Source organism: Phyllostomus hastatus, unplaced genomic scaffold, assembly GCF_019186645.2.
Source record: "Phyllostomus hastatus isolate PE091 unplaced genomic scaffold, TTU_PhHast_1.1 phas_contig_210, whole genome shotgun sequence".
Classification (NCBI taxonomy): Eukaryota; Metazoa; Chordata; class Mammalia; order Chiroptera; family Phyllostomidae; genus Phyllostomus; species Phyllostomus hastatus.
In genome coordinates, this window is record NW_025333737.1 from 34159313 (window position 1) to 34180094 (window position 20782).

At 51.2% G+C, this 20782-nt stretch overlaps 1 protein-coding gene across 1 annotated transcript; it reads right to left on the minus strand.

The window, feature by feature from the left end:
- Positions 1-5283: 5283 nt before the first annotated feature.
- On the minus strand, positions 5284-7310 carry LOC123817233 (C-C motif chemokine 8-like). The gene is made up of 3 exons (XM_045836800.1): positions 7163-7310; positions 6255-6372; positions 5284-5839 (listed from the first exon to the last, which is right to left on the minus strand). Exons 1-3 carry the CDS (start codon positions 7236-7238, stop codon positions 5734-5736), a joined length of 300 nt encoding a protein of 99 aa, XP_045692756.1. The 5' UTR covers positions 7239-7310; the 3' UTR covers positions 5284-5733.
- Between the last annotated feature and the right edge of the window lie 13472 nt (positions 7311-20782).

A 20782-nucleotide genomic window follows, 5' to 3' on the forward strand; every position in this document is an offset into this window, starting at 1 on the left:
CAGAATCACTGTGTTGCCGTAGAGTCTCGGCATCCGAGCGTCCTGTCATCTGGCTCCAGGGTGCAGGGTGACCTTAGTGCTCTGCCACCTCACGGTCTCCCAGCAGAGGGCTGGCGGAGGGCTGTTGACGTGCTGAAGTCCCTACTCAAGGAGTAACTCAACGGGAAGCTGTGATAGGCGCATCGGATGACAATCGAAATTGCTCATGGAGGCAGAGCTGGGGCACCTTGTACTGAGACGTCTTCCTGTCCAGCTCATTTTATCGTTTTAGGCTCTAGCAGGGGTGTCTAAACTTTTGGCGTCTCTGCGTCACACTGGAAGAAGAAGAGTTGTCTTGGGCCACACGTTAAATACATTGTGACGCGTCATCACACTTAAAAATCTCATCATGTTTTAAGTAAATTTATGACTTTGTGTTGGGCCATGTTCCCAGCCATCCTGGGCCGTACGCAGCCCCTGCCTAAGGCGTATCAGCACGGGGCAGTCTCTCCACTTTCTAGCATGGATATCCAACCGCTGCGGGGGCCGATGACAAGGGGAGGGAGCCAGCGCTGACTGGCGGCCTCTGCCCCGCAGCCCGGGTCTCTCCAGAGCCAGGCGAGCCTGCAGAGGAGGAGAGTGTCCCCACCGCGTCACTGAAGGGCGGAGTCCACCCACCGCCTGGTCCACACTGTCCGGCCTGCTTTGCTTTCTGCTTCCCACCACGTTCCCTCCCGTCTCAGTCTTTGCTTGTGAACACCCCACCCACCTGCCGTGCCATTCTCTCCCTTTGGCCCAAACAGGGGTCCTGGGAGCCCTGCCTTAACCTGGGTCCTGACCACAAAGGCTTCCCCACCTCCAGAAATTTCCGAGGGGACCAAAGCTCGCTCTGCAAAGGGCGGTCGGTGGCCTGCTGGGGCCAGCCCCGCTCCTGCTGTTCCAGGCATGGAAGTCATCTTTCTGGGCATCCTCCGGACCAGCACACAGTCAACCAGGGCTACGTCCTGATGGCTCAGGGTCTCAGAAGCCACTGGGACCCTCCTCTGTGGGAGAAGCGGCACCTACCTGTCTCCCAAACCAGATGGGGCGGCCGGGTTGTCCCAGGCAAACTGAGGTGTGCGGTCTCCCTGCCCACAGGGGTCTGGGCGTCTTACCATTTCTTCCGTTGCCTGTTCAGAGGCCCCCAGTTTCTAACTTTGCTTGCTCTTTCTGTTCTTTTTCTTTTCTGGAAATTCCTAGGGTAAATGCCCGGAACTGCCCTTTCCCATGACTGGACAGACTAAACATGACCAAGACGGAAAATCTTGTATTCCGTACACGCTGTAGCGTGAGAAAAAAAAAAAAAGAAGAAGAAGTTTTTCCTGTAGGGTCAGCACTTTTGTTTCTGTAGCGCAGAAACATTTTTATGTTTTTTTTTAATGTATGCTGACTTAGAATACTGGAAAATATTTCTTAAAAAGCATAAAATTATTATACGGCCACTTGCACACTTAGCATTAACATATAATCACAGAAAAAAAAATATTGTTGTTCCTTTTTCTTTCCACGTGAAGAGGTGAGGAGTTTTACTGGCTCCTGGTTGGTCTTAGACTTGTGTGTGAGCATTCTGACAGAAACCTTGTCGAAGTTATTATCTACCCATCAACCGCTTCATTTCTCAAGGGCCGGCTACCCAGCGAGCCCACGACTTGCTGTCAGCCATTCAGTCTGTTTCCCTGGGGTTGCAGGTCACGCTGCCACGCAGGTAGTAAACCTTTGTCAGCGTCTCCATTGACGTCACACACAGGGAGGCTGGGCTGCTGGACCCACCAGCAGGGAGGGAGAAGAGTTTCAGGCTACAAAAACAAATGCATTTCAATATACTTGTATCTTTTGGCCCTGGCCGGCGTAGCTCAGTGGATTGAGCGCGGGCTGTGAACCAAAGTGTCGCAGGTTCGATTCCCAGTCAGGGTACATACCTGGGTTGCAGGCCATGACCCCCAGCAACCACACATTGATGTTTCTCTCTCTCTCTTTCTCCCTCCCTTCCCTCTCTAAAAATAAATAAATAAAAATCTTTAAAATATATATATATATATACTTGTATCTTTCACATAGAGTGAAATTCACAAATCTCACTGATACGGCTTTTTAATCTACGGAACCACCACACACCTCAAGACTACCGTTTCCACCCTCCGTGAAGTTCCTTTGTATCTTCTCCAAGCCAATGCTTCATCTCCTAGAGGTCCTCCCTCTTCTGACTTCTGTCAAAACTGGTGACCTGTTCTTGAAATTCATACAAAAAGAATCCTGTGGCATGAATTGGTATGCATTTGGAGGGTCAGAAGTCTTATGTTTAATGCTTTGAAAAAAAAATCAATGCTTTGTTCTTTCGATCGCCAAGTGTAAACACACCACAGTTTATTTGTCTGTTCTCCTCTTGATAGACGATGAAGGGCTTCCAGGTTGGGGCTGTCATGAGCAGAGTCATAAACATCCTCGTTCAAACCTCTTGTGCTTGAACGAATGCGTTTGTCACAAATATTTACTTAGAAGTGGACTTTCTGAGTCATAGAATATGCGTCTGTTGAATCGGATCGGAAACCGCTAAACAGTTTTCCAAATTCCTCACCAGCAGTGCATGAGAGCTTTATGTGTTCTTCATTCCCACCAACCCTTAGTTTTATCTGTCTTTCCATTTTAGCCATGGGGGCGGGGAGCAGTGTTTCAGGTTGCAGTCAATTGCATTTCCCTGACGTCATCTCCCAGAAGCATCACTAGGCTCACGGCGGCATTCCCTCCCCCGCACACTTCTGAGCCTCAGCAAATGCACAGGCCGAGCTTAGCCCTGCCCTGGGGTGGCCCCCGAGGAGGAGCCTGGGCGGAAAGCAGGACCTGAGGCAGCGCTGAGAGCAGAGGTTGAGAGTGTGGCTTGGGTCACAGCCGGCAGCAAACTGTCAGCCTCTGCGGAGGGTGACGCTGGAAGGGAGCCCGAGAGGACGCCCGTCAACCCGAGTAAACTCCCCAGTCTGTTGACCCCTTGTTGACAAGGGAAGGGTTTGGAGCTCTCGGATACACGCCAGTGAATGTTAGGGTGTGGTTTTTCGAAACACAAACATTCACATTAGGGCCCATGAGACATGAATAATGTAATAAGATGCTGTATGACTTGAGACAGCATGTTTAATGTCACTGAGGTCATTTGGACCTGAAATAATAACGGCATAACCCCAGCATGCAGCTGGCCGGGCAGCCCTTGGGGAAAGCAACCTGGCTGTGTCCCGCACGGCGGCCTGCTGTCAGCACAGGAGGGGCCTCCCTGCCTTTGGACTCTGGGGCTGGCGGCCCGGGGACTCCATGAAACCCGGGGCCCAGGTCCCCATAGCTAACTTGGCCCTTGAGACTGTGGGAGAACAAGCTTAGAATTTGGTGCAACCTTTGCGGCTGCAAAGCACCCCTCTGGCCTGGCTGACGCTCAGCTGCCTTATTGCTCCTGGAGTCTAGAGGTGCCGCCTTGAACTTCCACGGAAAGCTTAGCTTCTCCCCCATCTCCTCTCCCCCTGGGCCTGACCCCGTCTTACCCATTTCCAGTCCGCGGGGTGCAGCACCTCCGAGGCGTCAGTGCACGCTCCTGCTGGTGCTTTTGTTTTCTGGAAGACGTGTGGTCTCAACGTGTAACGAATGTCTGTGTAGTCTCCCACATACTGTGGTATTTCTTTAGCTAAAAAAGCAAGGAAAAGAAAGCTTATCTCCAGACAGGTGATACAGCTGACATACAGGCGATTGCCAATAGGCGGGGCTCCCACCTGGCTTGACCATTTTAATTCTAGGCACGTCACGTCCCCACCCTACCCAAGCCGGCAGACAATGGCAGGTTTCCGAAAGCCGTGGCTCCCCGAGCTGGAGGGCGCTTGTGAGGTCATCTGACAGACCCCCTCGTTTCTTGCCTGTGGTGCAGTTCCCCTTCTGCTTTTGTGTGGGGTGTCTTGAGACCAGGGAGAGAACCTGACTTGCCCTAAGTGACACAGAAAGTCAGGGTCAGCTCTGGGATCAGAGGCCAAGTCTCCGGTCTGGCTGTGCTTCCAGGTGCGCTGGAGTTGTGGCCTCTCCACACCATCCCCCCCCCACCCCCATCCCTGCGAGGGGCGGGGCCCAAGAGGCAGTGACCCTTAGTGCCTCAGGATGGTGGGCCTCTGGTCTGGAAAAGGAGACAGCTAGGCTCACGAAGGACCAGGGAATTTGGATCCTAAGAGGTGGTTAAAGCAAAGGCGGTCCCGTGCCGTCAAAAGGAGGTTTGGGAGTCCTCAGGACTGGGGTGAGGAGGGTGGTGATGGAGAAAAGTTCCCTCTGTGTCTCCAGGGTGCCAGCCCTCTCAATGCACAGTTGCTCTGCAAGGCTATAAAAGAGGGGTCTGTGTCCCAGGTCAGGTGTTATTCTTCTTCTACGACGTTTAGCAGATCACTCCGTCTGGCCCATTCTTCCCAACTTCGCCCCCCCTCCCACCCCGCCACCACCACCCTCCTGCTGCACCCAGATCCCCATCCTGTCTGCCCCTCGGCTCCCGGGCCTTCCCTCCCTCCCTGTCCCCTCCTCTCGGACCCCAGGCGGTTCTTCCCGACGCCGGCCGCTGGACGTGACCCTGCTCTCCCGCTCCCAACCTCCGCGTGTTCCCTCTGACCCGCTGACTTCCCACCCGGAATTCCAGAGCCCCACGACCCGGCTCCAACCTTTGTTTGCAAAACTCCAAACCCCTCCGTCCATGCAGAGCTCAGCCAGATGGGATTCCTTCCCCTGGCTCACACCCCTCCCCTCCTCCCGGCCCCAGGGCTGCAGGACTCCCTCCAGTCCCCACCCCACGCCACCCCTCGAGGCCAGCCCTGGTGGAGACCCCTCTTGGGTGGAAAGCTGTACCCGCAGCTCTAGGTGATAAACCGGGCTTTCCTCCTAGATCGCGAGTCCCTTCTGGAGCGTCGCCGTGCGTCGGAGAGAATCCATTAGATGGTGGAAACCTGGGGTTGGACGGAGAGGTTTGAAGACCGTGGCGAGAGATCGAGAGAGAGGCCGGCAACGTGCGGGGCAGCGAGGAAGGATGCGGGGATCGAGACTCTGTTGCAGACGGGCCAGGATGTTCGGGTCTGGAGCCCGGGCTGAAGCCGTGTGATCCGGGCGTGCGAGGTTCCCCCTGGTCCTCAGCTGAGTCCAGACGGCTTCCCAGAGGCCAGCTTCCCAGAGGCCGGGCCCCTACCCCCAACCACCCCCCGTCGCTGCCGTTGTCTCCTTCCCGACTGAATGTCATCCCATAAAAGAGGAGACCAAGCCATCTAAAATTACACATGTTTTTATTTGAAAATTCCATAGCTTTCTAATAACACTAATTTCATCAAGAACATTGCAGAACATTTACAAAAGCACTGATTTTTCTAAAAAAATACAGAGAGCTTCACTCTGACGGCCCACAGAGGACTCCACAATACTGACGGCACGTGACAGGGCAGACAGGTGCGTCGTCATGAACTCGGCGGAGCTCACGGAACAGAACACACGTCGCCAGACTATACATGTGTTAGGGTTTGTGGCAGAGAAAGTCAAGACATCAATAACTTAAATATAATTAAATATCATACAGGAAAGCTTGTGCTTTAAATTATTCACCAAAGCACTACTTTTGTACATTCGAATAAAATAATAGCACTCTGCACTCTGGGGAAGGTTGAGGGAAATAAATAAGATTGTCCTCAGGTGCTGGCGGTCTCTCCACGCAGGTGTGAGGGTTCAAGGCTTCAGAGCTTGGGACTTCCTGTCCAGGTACTTCACGGAATCCTGGACCCACTTTTCCTTGGGGTCAGCACAGATCTCCTTGTTCTTTTTGCTCAGGAAGCTGTGGGCACAATTAAAGGGAGCAGTTTGAGGATTTTGCCTGCGAGTGTGACCCGCTGGCTCCCAAACCTGAGCAGCCCCTGCTCCCTGGGGGAGGGGCCCCGACGGGAACAAGAGGAAGGGGAATCCCAGGAGAAGAAGTCCTAAAGGGATCTTGCTCCTGCTGTCCCTGGGGAATCCCTCCAGGCTCCTGGCTGAAGAGACTCGGGCGATCTGACCACGCCCCCTAGCAGGGGAGCCTGACGGGAGGGTGGATTCCTCCTCGCGGGCTCAGTTTCTCTACGGGGTAAAGGACCCTTTTGACTATGAGAGGGCGTGTTTATCTGACTCGTCTGCACATGAACCCTGACCTCTCCCCCTTGTCCACAGCTCAGATAGAACCCTTGGCTCTGGGCATCAGGACATGGTTCACTCACATCACAGCTTCGTGGGGGCACTGGATGTTGGTGACTCTGGTGTAGTTCTTCAGACTCTGGATGCGGATCTTCTTACTGGACATCTGAAAGCAGCAAGTGACCGGGCTGGAAACGGAATCTGAAAAACGTTTGGCAAAGAACGAGACAGTTAGGATGTGGCGTGAGCAAGCATTTGCAAGGGAAGGAGGAGAAGAGGGGGGACGGCAAAGCAGACGCAGGAGCTCTAACTGGGACCCGTCACTCTCAAGTGCATTGCCTTAGTCTAGCTCCCACGGATAGGATGCTACCCGTGAGTCAGTTTCCTGGGCAGGACGGAGGGACCTCTGATTATTGACCCCGAAGAGGAAGATCTTGAGTAACAGGGCTCACCCTGTAACGTTATTACAAGGGGCAACTGAGCCAATGCCTCTGACCTTGAAAAGACAAGTTCTGAGACCTCGCTTCCCAGCTTTTTGAGCCATGGGCTTTGGAGCCAACCCACGTCACCTGCTGGGATGTCTCTGGGCACAGCCTCTGTGCCGCGGCCCCGCTGACCATAACCCCGAACTTGAAATCCCGAGCAGTTGTCTCTTCCTCCCCCACCGCTTCCAGAAATGTCCTTCCCATCCACAATAAGGAATAGTTCCTTTTTTCTGGGCCACATGCCCAACCAGTGGGAGGACCATGGAAGCGGTGGCCGCATTTAGTGTCCCAGAGCTGGTAGCAGGAGAGGTCAGAGGGACTGGCCTCAGTGGCCTGGGCGTCCCTTTCTGGCTCTGCCCACAACTAGCCCGGGACATGACGGCTCTGCTCCTTTCCCCTCCTGGTTTTTCACTTTCTCCACCTCAGGCCACCGAGCAAGCATGGCGTGACTCACGCTGGGATGCTGGTACCCGCAGCAGTTGTGACGGTCAGCCCCAGGGCCTTACCTGGCTGGGAGAGCACCAGGGTGCTGAGGGTGGCGGCTGCGAGCAGCAGGCACAGCAGGGATGCGGACACCTTCATGCTGGAGGGTTCGGTTCGGATGTGCACTTCGGCGTGGAGCTGGAGGTTTCTGGATCGGCTCAGGCGCCTCTGCTCCTGTGGCCACTCTGGCCATCCCGTGTGCCTTTTATAAGGCGCGGAGCGCCTGGGCAGTGTCGTCACCAAGGAAGGATGAAGTAACACCTCGAATGTGCTGAGTAGGCAGCAGATCCTGGGGATGATTTCCGAACACTGACATGAGGAAGCTGTGGAGTTTTGATGGCTGGCTCAGCCCGTGGGGTGCAGAAAGGGGATGTGGTTGTGTCCAGCGGGGTGTAGAAAGTGCTCCCTTGAGGCTATTAAGGGCTACCGTTTCCCTGAAATGGAAAAGGATCCGTTGGAAAGGGAGAATGGAAACTGATGTCGCAGTGGAACAAAGAGAACCAAGGGTTTGACCCTTCCCAGGGCCCCGGAGGCTTGAGCTGGGGCCCCGAGCTTGACCTGTGTTCTCTGCCAGGCCCGGGTCCCGGGTCCCTGATGTGCCACGCTGGTCGGGCTCCTCGGAAACCCACTCAGGTCGCTCGACAGAGCCTTGGCGGGATGGCGGGATCAGGAATCGCCACGTCTTAGTGCTCTGGGACCTTAGGTCGTGGGCACAGGTGCTGGGCAGCACACGCCTTCCTTCCAGGGTGGTGGTTTCCGAATATTTCATTCAAACACTGAGGTCTCTTCCCGAGAGAGATCATATGGAGAAGCCTGATCTTTCATGCAGGTTCACGCGGAACAGGTCTGCCTGAGAAAGATCTCCCAATTCCCTTCATTCGTACATAGTGGGGCGGAGGGGGGTGTTGTGCAGAGGAAAGAACCAGGTTTGCAAACCCCTGGCCTCGTTGCCTCCTCTCCCATCACGTACCGACCGGCACAATACTGTACAGACACTTTATTGCCCTAAAATTTCCCCGTGTTCCACCCATGCGTCCTTGCTCCTCTCCCTACCAGTTCTTGAGCTACTTACTATTAGTCTCATCACTTGTCTGTGTAGGTTTGCCTCCCGGCCTGGAATCACACAGTAGGGAGCATTTTCAGAGTGGCTCCTTTCCTGAGGAAACGGGCATTGAGGTTTCCTCCATGTCTTTTCACGGTTTGATAGCTCCTTCTTCTCACTGCTGAATAGTATTTCACTGTGTGTGTGTGCCACGGTTTGTGCGTTCATTCATCTGTTGAGGAACATTTGGGTTGCTTCCAGTCTGGGGCGGTTGTGAATGCAGCTGCTGTCCACATTTCTGTGCTTGTGTGTGGGCAGATGTTTTCGACTCATTCGGGTAAGCATCCAGGAGTGTGATTGCGGGATGTGAAAAAAGGAGTGCGATATGGCGGGGCTATGTTTCGCTCTTTGTAAGAAGCGGCCAAAATTGTCTTCCAAAGTGACCATGCCATTTTGCAGTCCCATCGGCAACGGATGAGAGGTCCCGTTGTTTCGCATCCTTACCGGCATTTGTTATTGTCGGGTTTTTGGATTTTAGCCATTCTAACATGCGTGTAGCGATGTCTCATTGATTTTAATTTGCAATTACCTGCTGACATATGATGTTGAACATCTTTTTATATGCTTATTTTCCATCTACGTATCTTCTCTGATGAGGTGTCTTTGGTGAGATTAATCACCTATTTTTTAAATTAGGATGTTTGGCCCTGGCTGGCGTAGCTCAGTGGATTGAGTGCGGGCTGCAAACCAAAGCATCGCAGGTTCGATTCCCAGTCAGGGCACATGCCTGGGTTGCAGGCCACGGCCCCCAGCAACCGCACATTGATGTTTCTCTCTCTCTTTCTCCCTCCCTTCCCTCTCTAAAAATAAATAAATAAATAAATAAATCTTTTAAAAAAATTAGGATGTTTGTTTTCTTATTCTTGGCTTTTAAGAGTTCTTTGTATACCTTGGACATAAGTCCTTTAATAGATGTATGTTTTCCAAAGATTTTCTCCCAATCTACAACTTGTCTTCTCGTTCTCTTAATAGTGTCTTTCAGAATACAAGGTTTTCACTTTAATGAAGTCCAACCTATCAATTATTTCTTTCATGGACTGTGCTTTTGGTGTTGTATCTGTGAAATCACCACCAAACTCATAATCACCTAGATTTTCCTTTTTGTTATTTTCTAGAAATTTTATAGTTTTGAATGTTACATTTAGGTCTATGATTCCTTTTGAGTTAAATTTTTGTGAAAGATGTAAGGTCTGTGTCTAGTTTGTGTGTGTGTGTGTGTGTGTGTGTGTGTGTGTTGCATGTATATTTCTAGTTGTTCTAGAACCATTTATTGAAAAGGCTATTCTTTATTAAATTACCTTTGCTTCTTTTTCTCAAAGATCAGTTAACTAGATTTACGTGGGTCTGTTGCTGGGATCTCTATTCTGTTTTCTTGATCTTTGTTTATTGTTTCACCAGTGCCACATTGTTTGGAGTAGTGTTTGTTGGTTTGTTTTTAATTCTCACCTGCAGACACACTTACTGATTTTAGAGAGAGGGGAAAGGAGAGAGAGAAAGAGGGAGAGAAACATCAACCGATTGGCCCAACTGGGGACCAAAACCACAACCTGGGCATGTGTCCTGACTGGAATCAAACCTGTCACCTTTCGGCTTGTGGGACGAGGCACCAACCCACGGAGCCACACTGGCCAGGGCCGATGAGTGTCGCTCTACATTAAATATTGAAGTTGGGCAGTGTCAGCCCTCTGGCTTTGTCCTTCTTCAGCATTGCGATAGCTACTCCGGGTCACTGCCTTTCCATCTAAACCTTAGAATCGGTGGTTAATACTCACCAGATAGCTTGGTGAGACTTCTATTGGGGTTGTGTTGAATTTATAGGTTGGGTTGGAAAGAATGGACATGCTCACAATATTGACTCTTCTTATTTCTAAACACAGAGTATCTCTCCGTTTACTGAGATTGTTTTCCATCTTTCACCAGTTTTATAGTTTTCCTCATATTGGTATTACACATATTCTCTTAGATTTATTCCTCAATGCTTAATATCTGGTGCTAGTGTCAAGGGTATTGTGTTATTAATTTCAAATTGCAATTGTGCATTGTTGGTATATACAAAAGTAATTGAATTTTATATATTAACTTTATATCCTGAAACCTTTCTATAGTCACTTGTTAGTTACAGGAGGATTTTATTTGTTTGTTTATTTGTTTGGGGGGTGTATTTCAGTTGATTCTTTTTCCTAACATCTTCTACAAACAAAGGCAATTTTACTTCTTTTTCCCAATCCGTCTACCTTTTAATCCCTTGTCTTGTCTTAGTGCATTAGCTAGAAGCTGCAGTAAGATATGCAAGGGAACATCCTTGCCTTATTCCCAATTTTAGGGGGGAAAGCATCTTTTCTCACAATTAAATACGATGGGAGGTGTAGGTCTTTTGTAGTTGTTCTTTATGGAGTCGAGGAAGTACCCTTTTTTCCTAGTCTGCTGGAAGTTTTTTATCATGAGTGGGAGGATTGGGTTTTGTCAAAAGCTTTCTACTGATATCATTATATTGACATAAGTTTTTTTCTTCTTAAGGCTGTTGATGTGATTAATTACTATATACACTGATTTTCAATTGGTTTCAAAAAATTTTTTTAAGATTTTATTTATTTATTTTTAGAGAGGGAAGGGAGGGAGATAGAGAGAGAGAAACATCAATGTGAGGTTGCTGGGGATTATGGCCTGCAACCCAGGCATGTGCCCCGGCTGGGAATCGAACCTGTGACACTTGGTTTCAAATTGTTTTGTATAATTATTTTTATACATCACTGGGTTTTATCCACTCATCTTTTGTTGAGGATTTTTGCATCTGTGTTCATGAGGTAGTTCTGTGGTTCTCAGTTGACCTTTACTTTTCTTTTGTTGTAGTGTCTTTTTTTTTTTAAGATTTTATTCACTCATTTTTAGAGAGGGAAGGGAGGGAGAAAGAGACAGAGAGAGAGAGAAACATCAATGTGTGGTTTCTAGGGGTCATGGCCTGCAACACAGGCATGTACCCTAACTGGGAATCGAACCTGCGACACTTGTTGTAGTGTCTTTGTGTGGTTTTGGTGTCATGGGAATGCTAAACTCGGAATAAATTAGGGAGTGTCATCTCTGTTTCTGTCTTCTAGAATGAACAGTGAAAACAAGGTGGCATTTGTTATTTAAATGTTTGGTAGAATTAATGAGTAAAACCCTCTAGGTCTGGTGCTTTCTGTTTTGAAAGGTTACTAGTTGCTCATTAAATTTCTTTAAGAGATATAAGCATATTCAGATTACTGTCTTCTCCTTGGATGAATTCTGGTAGATGGTGTCTTTCAATAAATTGGTTCCTTTTTCTTCTAAGTCATCAAATTTGTGGGTATAGAGTTGTTCATAATATTCCTTTATTATCCTTTTATTGCCTGTGGGGTTGGTAGTGATGGCTCTTCATTTCTGATGTTAGTCATTTGTGTCTTCTATTTTTTCTTGCTTATCCTGACTAGAAATGGATCAATTTTGTTGCTCTTTTCAAAGAACCAGCTCTCTATGGTTTCCTTATTTTCAATATTATTGATTTCTGCTCTAATTTTTTTTTATTTCTTCTGCTCTTCTTTTTTCTAGTTTCCTAAGGTGGGAGCTTAAATGATTGATTCTAGATGTTTCTTTTCTTATGCAAAATATGCATTCAATGGTATAAATTTCTTTCTAAGTTTTGTCTTGTAGCACCCCACAGATTTTGGTAAATTGTATATTTATTTTTATTTCATTCAAAATATTTTGAAATTTCTCTGGAAATTTCTTCTTTGAAGCATGTGTTATTTAGAGGTATGTTGTGTCTCCAGGTACCCAGGTGTGTTTCTGTTCTTGATTTCTACTTTAAGCTCACTGTGGACTGAGACGGCACGAGGCACAATTTTTCCTCTTTTAAACACATTAGCCCTGGCTGGCGTAGCTCAGTGGATTGAGCACAGGCTGCGAACCAAAGCATCACAGGTTCAATTCCCAGCCAGGGCACATGCCTGGGTTGCAGGCCACAGCCCCCAGCAACCGCACATTGATGTTTCTCTTTCTCTCTCTTTCTCCCTCCCTTCCCTCTCTAAAAATAAATACAAATAAATAAATCTTTTTTAAAAATGTTAAGCTATTGTACGACCCCAAAGTGTTTGCTTTTGTTGTTGTTGGGTGAAGCAGCCCACAGATGTCCATTAGAAAGCCGATGAAACATTATCATCCACGTCTCCATCCAATTCCACAGCCACGAGATCAACAAATCAAAACGCGCAGCTATCCTTAAGGCTCTCAATCAAGGTAAAAGATAGTCGCAGCGTGGGAGATGCTGCAGCTTCACTAAAAGGTGCATTTATTCCACTGACAAACACTGGACAGCTGCTAAGGAGATATTTGCCTGGTTGAGAGGGAAAACCAACCTGCAGGACAGCGGCTTCCTTAGTGATATGGCAGCAAGAAGGGGCCTTTGAGACCTGTGGGGGCCGGCGGCAGAGGCCTCTGGGAACGCCGTGGGTGGATGAAGAACGAGAAAGAGACAGAGTGTCTCTGAAGCAGGAGAGAATGCAGGTCCTGGGACCCCACCAGGGCCCAGAGGAGCGAATGCTGAGGGGCCTCGGAGGGGCCGGGGGTCAGGGCCCAGCCGGGGGCTCCAGGCCCCTAGGTCTGCAGGGAGCTCGGAGATCTCAGCTGCAAAAGTCACTTGGATTACACAATGTCCCTCTGTTTTTCTTTTTTTAAACCGAGTTCCAGAAATCCCAACGTAAAAACTTAAAACGAAACTGCCACTTCAGCAACTGTCCCGTCCAGAAGCCTGGCCATGCTGTTTAAGGAAGTGGTCGCCTTTTTCTTTTCTCCTTGGTGTCTTCTTCTCAAAGAGCAATTTTCTTAAAGCCGTTTTGACGGCTCATCTGAGGCTCAGGGGCTGTGAAGGGGGGCTCGGGGTCAGGAACAAGTGTCTGGGGGAGGAGGGCGGGAAATAAGGACTCTGCAGCGGGGAGAGAGCCGGATTCTTCTGCAGTTCTCAAAGGAGGTGCTGACAAAGTTCTGGCAATGAGGATATTCACGTGTCTCCTTTTCCCCAGCTCGGTCCAAAGTGTCCACATTGGCCACACACTAATAGAATGTGTTGGCAGAGACATTTGCGATTCATTTATGTAACCCTTCCCCTTAACTAATGAGAGAAAGAATCACAGAGACAAAGTGATTTGTCTTCGGTTGCACAACTAGCCGCTCGGTGATGAGCCAAGGCTGGCGAGTGGGCGTGTCAGGACAGGAGCCGCTCCAAGCTGGAAAACCAGAACCCGGCAGAAGCCTACAGTTTCTGGAGGTGGCCCAAAACCCCACACACGGTCCGGTGCTTCGGCCCCCAGATGTGCCCGTAATCTCAGGGTCCCTGGGCAGTTATTGCTACGGTATGCCTTAGACCTCTGCGACAGAGTGACTCGGGATCTTGGGAGATGATGCCTCGACGTTCCTGTTTTTGAAGTGGTCCAGGCGATTCGCAGCCACGGCCCAGTTGGGAGTGGATAACCTAATTCAAATGCCTCTTTGACAGATGGGTAAACTGCAGCACTTTCGCAACTCAGTAAAGAACTCGAACCAGGACTCAGAGAAATGGCCGCCCGCCTGATTAGGCAGCGGACCTCCTGGTTTGACCCCTGGCCGGGTCTCTGGTCTGCTCTTCACTCTAATGGAGGCCCCAGAATTTCTGGTGTTTTGGGTCTCTAAGTTCACGTTTGGGGAATAAACAATGATGGTCCCAGCTGAAATGTAAAAGATGTCAAGGAGGATTACTTGATATGTCTTTTTTGTTGTTGGTTTATTACAGTTGTCCCCATGTTTCCCCATTGCTCTCCCCCGTCCTGCCCACGCCCACTCCCCGGTTCCCACGGCCCACCCCTGCCCTGCTGTCCTTGTCCGTGGGTCATTTCCACCTGCTCCTTGACCACACGCTTCCCCTTCTTTGCCTCCCACCTCTGCTCACTGTCGGTCTCTTCCTCGTTTCCCTTCCCCGGGTTCCACGTCGCTCACGTGCTTGTGCTGTTCAGGAGGCTCCTCTTATGGGTGAGGTCACACGGTATTTGTCTTTCGCCGCCTGGCTCACCCAAGGAAGCCTAGACAGACTCCATCCTTCCGGCCTCGGGAACCTGTAGCCGATCCCACCACAGCCTTGCATCGTCATTCCCCACTCAACTCGAACATTTTCTTGGCAGAGAGGACCTTCTCGGACTCAAGAAACTATTGAGTAATGTCTATCCGTGGCCTTTATAGCTCCATGGACTCAAGTGGAGTGTTAGGATGCACTCCCAGAATGGTGTCTGGGTTCGAGGTCGTTGGAGGAAGAGGAGGAGTAGGCAGGGTCGTTAGACTGAAAGTGAGGGCACGTCTGAGCCTTCATGGGAACCAGGACGTTACCTCGATGGCAGCCGGCTGTTCGGTCGCTCCTGGGGCTTTGGGGCGGGGCGGGGTGGATGGTTTTACTGGGATGTGGATAGAAATCGCCAGACCTGCTCTGCTGGTTATGGGGGGTGGGGGGCAGCTGCTGTGACCCTGGGCTCCTAGGAGGCTAGGTGGGGTGAATTCTAGCCCCTGTGTCACCCTGTGCCACCCTGTGCCACCTGTGCTGGTAGGCATAGAACGGGGAAGGCCAGCGTGGCACAGCGGCCTCTCATCCGGGTTCCAACAGTCGCCTCCCGGGTGGCCAGGCGGAGGGTTCTGCTCTTTCTTTTCTGGCCACGGTGGCAGGTCCGACCGACAAGAGAGATTCTTCTGGACTCTTGAAGGCCTTTGCCCGGAGTGACACATGCCATTTCTGCTTGTTTTCTTGACCCAAACGTGACTCATAGAGCTGGCCTGTTTGCAAGGGGGCATGGAAGCGCGATCCTGCCACGTGACAGAAGAACAGGAACTGGAAACACCAGCGAGTCTCTCCGGCCACCCCCGCACGTGCCCTGTTGTGCGCATCAGCTCCTGTACTAAGTGACCATTCTACGTGACATTCCTGGATTAGAGCACATCTCTGCTTCACATTCTAAATAGTCCACTTTTTTTAAAAAACTATTTTGTTTCATTTCAGGTTGAGGCAGTGTGATGAGTCTCAATATTTCCATAACACTTCAGAAGCATCCCACAGCAAACATGCTGGAGGACCGTGGCCCTCCCCCGCACCACGGACTTGGGTGTGGATGTCGGGCACTCTGCTGAGGACCGCCGCACGGGGTCAACCGCCCAGCTCAGCAAGGCGGGAGATCATCACCGAGTTCTGCACACACACAGGTGTGAGCTGGTCTCTAGAGACCCGTTTTTCATCTCCTGGGTTACGAAGATCACAGTGAACACGCGGGCTAACGGCTGGAGGTGAGCGCCTGCGCAGCTCTGCGCAGGGGGCGCTGTGCTACAAAACGTTCGGTGTCCGACCCGACACAGTCCCTGTTTTGTCTGTATCGGCGTCTTTTTTTTTTTAATAAATCAATCCTGGGCAGTCTACCTGACTTAACCCTCTATCTTGAACTCCACTGCATTCTGAACCAAATGTGTTTTATTATCTTTATGTCAACAATAACAACTAGTTTTTAAAGATGAAAAGCATTGCATTCATTCAACTGGAGAAATTCAAGGTCGGCGTAGGAAACGTGAACGGATTCTATCACGCGAAGGAACTGACAATGTGGAGCGGCTCTCTCCGGGCGCGGCCCACGTGGACCTGGAGCCCGGGTGGACGCAGGGCCGGGTAGGCCGGGTCCCAGGAACGCCCTGCGGGGGCAGCAGCGCTGCCTCCTCCCTCAGCAGGGGCCTCGGGTGAGAAAGTGCCCTTGCCACCCACAGCTCCCCAGTGCCCCGCGTGAGCGTGCGGTGTTTCGTTCCGCGTCGTTCCCGCTCCAGTCTCCGAGGCTGCTGTGACCCCACAGAACCGGAGCGGCCGCGCTGGCTCTCCGGGGGCTGCTGCTGCAGCCATCAGGGGAGTCTTCCAGCGTCTGCCCTCCACTGGCAGGGGTATCGCCCTGGGGGCAGGTGCTGCCCTTCTTCCCCGTGTCAGAAACTCGTGAGGGCTTGTCCCTTCCGATAGCGGCTTCTGAAGCCTTCCCCGGGGCCCAGACTCTGATGGCTACGCCCCAGAGTAAGACGGCCCTGGGAGGAGTTTTAGTGACTTTTAAATATTTTCACGCACTTTGTAGGAAACATAAAAGATGTACAGAAATGCCTAGAGGAAGCCCTGGCTGGCGTAGCTCAGTGGATTGAGCGCAGGTTCGATTCCCAGTCAGGGCACATGCCTGGGTTGCAGGCCATGGCCCCCAGCAACCGCACATTGATGTTTCTCTCTCTCTCTCCTCTCTCTCTCCCTCTCTCTCTCTCTCTCTCTCTCTCCCTCCCTCCCTCCCTTCCCTCTCTAAAAATAAATGAATCAAATCTTAAAAAAAAAAAGAAAAAAAGAAATGCCTAGAGGAAAGGACAGCACGTGTGAATGTGCGTTTAGGGTGACGTGTGTCCTGGTTTGGCCTGGGATTTCTCATTTAGGGCGCTGAGAGTCCAGGGCCCCAGGCAACCCCTCCATCCTGTGCAAATCGGGGCGTCTTCTCTGTGTTTTAAATACGGAGGTGGAACCTGGCGGGTGTGTTCGCTCATTTTAGTCCTTTCTACTCTCCTCTCTTCGCTCTGTGTGTGTGTGTGTATGTACATGTGTGTTCTGTGTACCTGCACACATACATATGTGTGTAGACACACTCCTATCCATATACACATGGATATAAACACACACATATATGGACATGGTGCACATATAGTAATATTTACAGCTTTTCTTCACTTAATGTTGGTCATACGCTCTTCCAGGTCATTAGAGCCTCTTCGATTGCTTGGATGTTAAAGATTTTATACAAGGTATATGTGTGTGTATACACACACACATATATATAATAATTAAAGCATTTCACTATAGTGGGTATGTATATTAATGGTTTTACTTTAAAAATAATTTTAACTAACATTATGATGAAAAAGCCAGTTTAAAAACCCTGACTGATAGATTCACCTATTTCTGTATCCGTCTAATGAACACACACAATGGACGAAATGTTGTAGCTTCTCATATCTATGACCACACTACTCTCTGGCCAGTTCTACCCCTGGACAGCGTTCATCCTCTGGGGTGAGCAGAATAATGGACACCCCCCCCCCGCCCGCCCTCTGCAAACATTCACTCCCTCATCCGGGACCTGTTACCATGCAAGGCAAAGGGGTCTTTGCAGGTGTGGTTCGAGGTAAGGCCTTGCGAGGGGAGGGTCTCCTGGGTGGCCCAGGTGGGCCCAGTCTAATCTTAAGGCAGGACATGAGGCAGAAAAGGAATAGATGTGTGGTGTTTAAGCCATTGATTTGGTGGCACCTCATGATGGCAATAGTAGAAAATGAACATGTTATCCTCTTAAAATATACAGTGCTTTGCCAATAAAAATGTGATCTCGAATATGGGCAACACCAGCCAGTGGTGACAGAATCCAGATGAGAGGTCCCACGTGGGGGCTGTCCACCGGCAGGAGGCGAGAGGACTGGGGCTCCGGACCGCCCTGCGAATGCCCACCAGGGCGGTGGCTCTGCGGGACGTCGACGCACGTAACACCGACTCCACGTGATCGAAGGAAAGTGTTCCCTCCATTAAACAGTGAGGACTCGACAAATGCCAGCCTCGGCGTGTTTCGATTCCTATTTCCTGGCTGGTAGTTCAGCTTCAAGGGTTTTTGTTTTTCGTCGCGTGCATCCCCTGACCGTGTCCTTAGCTTAGGAGTTCTTATGGATGCATGAGGGACTCCAAAACCACTACCTCTTTTTATTTTCCGTGCGCGGAAAACACAGCGCCCTCTCCCAACAGCACCGATGTGGGGGACCTTGAAATACACCCTGACGTCAGGCTTTCCGCCTGCAGAGAGAGGAACTGAAGCCGTGCCAGGATGGCAGCTTTTTTAAGCCTCGGGGACTGTCCCAACCGTTGCATCATGTGGAACCGGCCCCCGGAGTCCAGCGTGGTCTCTGGACTGAGTCCACATGGACTTCCCAGTCCAGACACGGCACCGCTGTCCCGCTGGATATAATCACCCCAGGGTGCTGTGCTTCCCCAGGAATGTGGCTCCGCAGACAAAGCGCATCCGGAAGCCAAACCGGGAATAACCGTGGAAGGCCGTGATGAGGGTGACCACTGGGTGGGAGATCCCAGGGATTCAGGAGAAGCAGGCGTCGCCCTGGCTTGCCTGCGGAGTAGCTATGGGGCCTAACCAGGTGCTGTCTCGCCCGTAAACATGAGGATGCCTGAGATCAGGGCGACACGCAGCTTGCAGTGAGAGGGACAGCCCGAGAGGACTGTTAGAAGAAAGAGAGTGAGGCCTTCTCTGGAGCTCGGAGAAAGAGTGATGTGGTTCTTGACTGGCATCTTCGAAGGCCACAGGGTCAGGGGTGACCCCAGGGTTGTGACATGGGAGCCATTTTTGGGCCAAGAGATACCCATACCCGTCTTTCATTCTCCCGTGGCTATCTTCTTGAAACACTGAGGGCGTTAGGGATTGGCTGGGAAAGATTCTTTCCTGCGTATCTCTGGGAGGCGGGGTGGTGGTTGACATCACGAAGGCCAGCAGCCAGATTCGGGGTGCGTGGGTGCTTATTTCAACTCCCTGCACCTCGGTGTCCCGATCAGTAAAACGAGTGTGAATTCAGCGAGCTTGCACAGAAGGGCACGGCCAGGGAGCCGTCGGCCTATGACCAGCACTGAGTGAGTCGCCCCCCCTCCCCGTGGGTATTGATGACGAGGGGCTGTGGGGGTCAGAGGCCGTTAGGAAAGGACCCAGAGCGTGTACCGTTGGGCAGGGGTCCTCTTGGCTGCCTTCATGCTTCTGGCCGGAGACGTGTGGCAGACACGGGCCTGGGTGGGGAGGGGGGGCGCCTCTGCTGCAGCTGAGGAAATGAGCAGAGGCTCCCGCATGCGGGGGCGCAGGAGGTCCCCGAAGGCTCACGCGAACGGGAGACGCGGAGCGCTCTGGGCCCCGGAAGGAAGGGCGCGCGCGCGCACGCAGGTCCCGGGTGTGAGTGTTACCGAGAGGCTCCGCGGCCGACTTCTGCAGGAAGTTCAAAGGCTTTGATTTCACAGTTTTCCTCCTTTGGTTTTCTTGGTTTTGACCAGGTTTGGGGAAATCTCGGTGTGAAAAACCGAAATGAAACTGGAGACCCGCCCAAGTGCTGTAGCTATTCCGTCCGATCCCCGCCAGGTAGTTGGTCGCCCTGCCTCCCCCTCTCCCCTCCTGGGGGGCTTCTTAGTTAGCAGCCCGCGAAAGCATATGCAACAAATGCTGGTCATTTAGGAGTCAGTGAGTGGTGAGACGGGGGTCTACACCAGGGGTCCCCGACCCCCAGGCCACGGACCAGTACCGCACAGCAGGGGGTGAGCTTGAATGGAATGCACTTGAATCATCCTAAAACCACCGATCCCCCACCCCTACCCCCACCCTGCAGAAAAACTGTCTTCCTCGAAACCGGTCTCCGGTGCCAGAAAAAGTTGGAGACCACTGGCAATGACAGCGGTAAGTTCATATTGGGAAGGAAGTGAGTCTCCTGCAGTGGAAGCTGATCTCCATCTTCTTAAGTGACTCCCAAGGAATGCCAGGGTCAGGTGGAAGAATGCCCTGGGAGCCCTAAGTCCTGGCTGCCTTCTGCCTTGCCCCAGATTTACTCGGCAATGCCAGCGCCCCAGAGACAGCCGAGAGAGGCAGTAAAGGAAAGGGGTACTTTCCAGCTGGTTGCACTGCTAGGCCGTGGTGGGCCCGGACGGAAGATGAGCAGTGACCCCTGTCAGAGTGAAGCAGGTCGTGACAAAGACGACCACGCAAGCTCAGGACCCGGGGCAGACACCCAACGTGAGGGCGCGCAGGAAGCTCAGAGAGCGTCTCGTGCCTGGGTCCCAGACCAGGCTGCTCCCCAGGGGCTAGGGAAACCTTCGGTGTCTCCCATGGCCTTCAGAACTGAACTCAGGCTGTCCACCTTGACCTTCGAGATCCTCCAAAATAGGACTCCCAGCTTCCACCCCAAAATGCTGAAACTCTGCTCCTTTTCTTAGACCGTATTCCGTACAGGGGAGATTTCTGCTTCTTGCCCACTGCCCTTCTCTCCACCCTGAGCTAACTCTGTAGGGCCATCTCCTCTTAACCCACCCCAAGGATTTTTTTTTTTGCCCTGAATTTTAAATTATTTTAGTGCTTTGTCCTGAAAATGTAATGCATACTTAAACCCGTATAATAGAAACAGCCACGTAAATCCACTCACTGAGCCTCTGCATAAACATGTTCAGATTTTATCCCCGAGAGAACTTCAAATTACCCACGCACCACTAACTGCATATGAAGACTCTTGTAAGCCACACCGATCACTGGAAAATAGGCACAAAACGCTGAGAACAAAGCAACTTCCTCTTTTCCAGGAGAAATGTCTTCTGGTCAGTTACACAGTTGAAACATCCCTGGTGTCAATTCTGGGCGAACCGGGCATTGAACGAGACAGGAGCCCACCCCAGTGTTTCCAGACAGACCCTGCTCACATCAAAGTGTCACCCGCC

What these genes read in the sequence shown, in the direction of transcription:
- LOC123817233 (XM_045836800.1), bottom strand. Translation starts at nt 7,238, where the DNA reads ATGAAGGTGTCCGCATCCCTGCTGTGCCTGCTGCTCGCAGCCGCCACC. An exon ending in CCTGGTGCTCTCCCAGCCAG is followed by an intron (nt 6,373 to 7,162) that starts GTAAGGCCCTGG and finishes AACGTTTTTCAG; the next exon opens with ATTCCGTTTCCAGCCCGGTC. An exon ending in TGCCCCCACGAAGCTGTGAT is followed by an intron (nt 5,840 to 6,254) that starts GTGAGTGAACCA and finishes TTGTGCCCACAG; the next exon opens with CTTCCTGAGCAAAAAGAACA.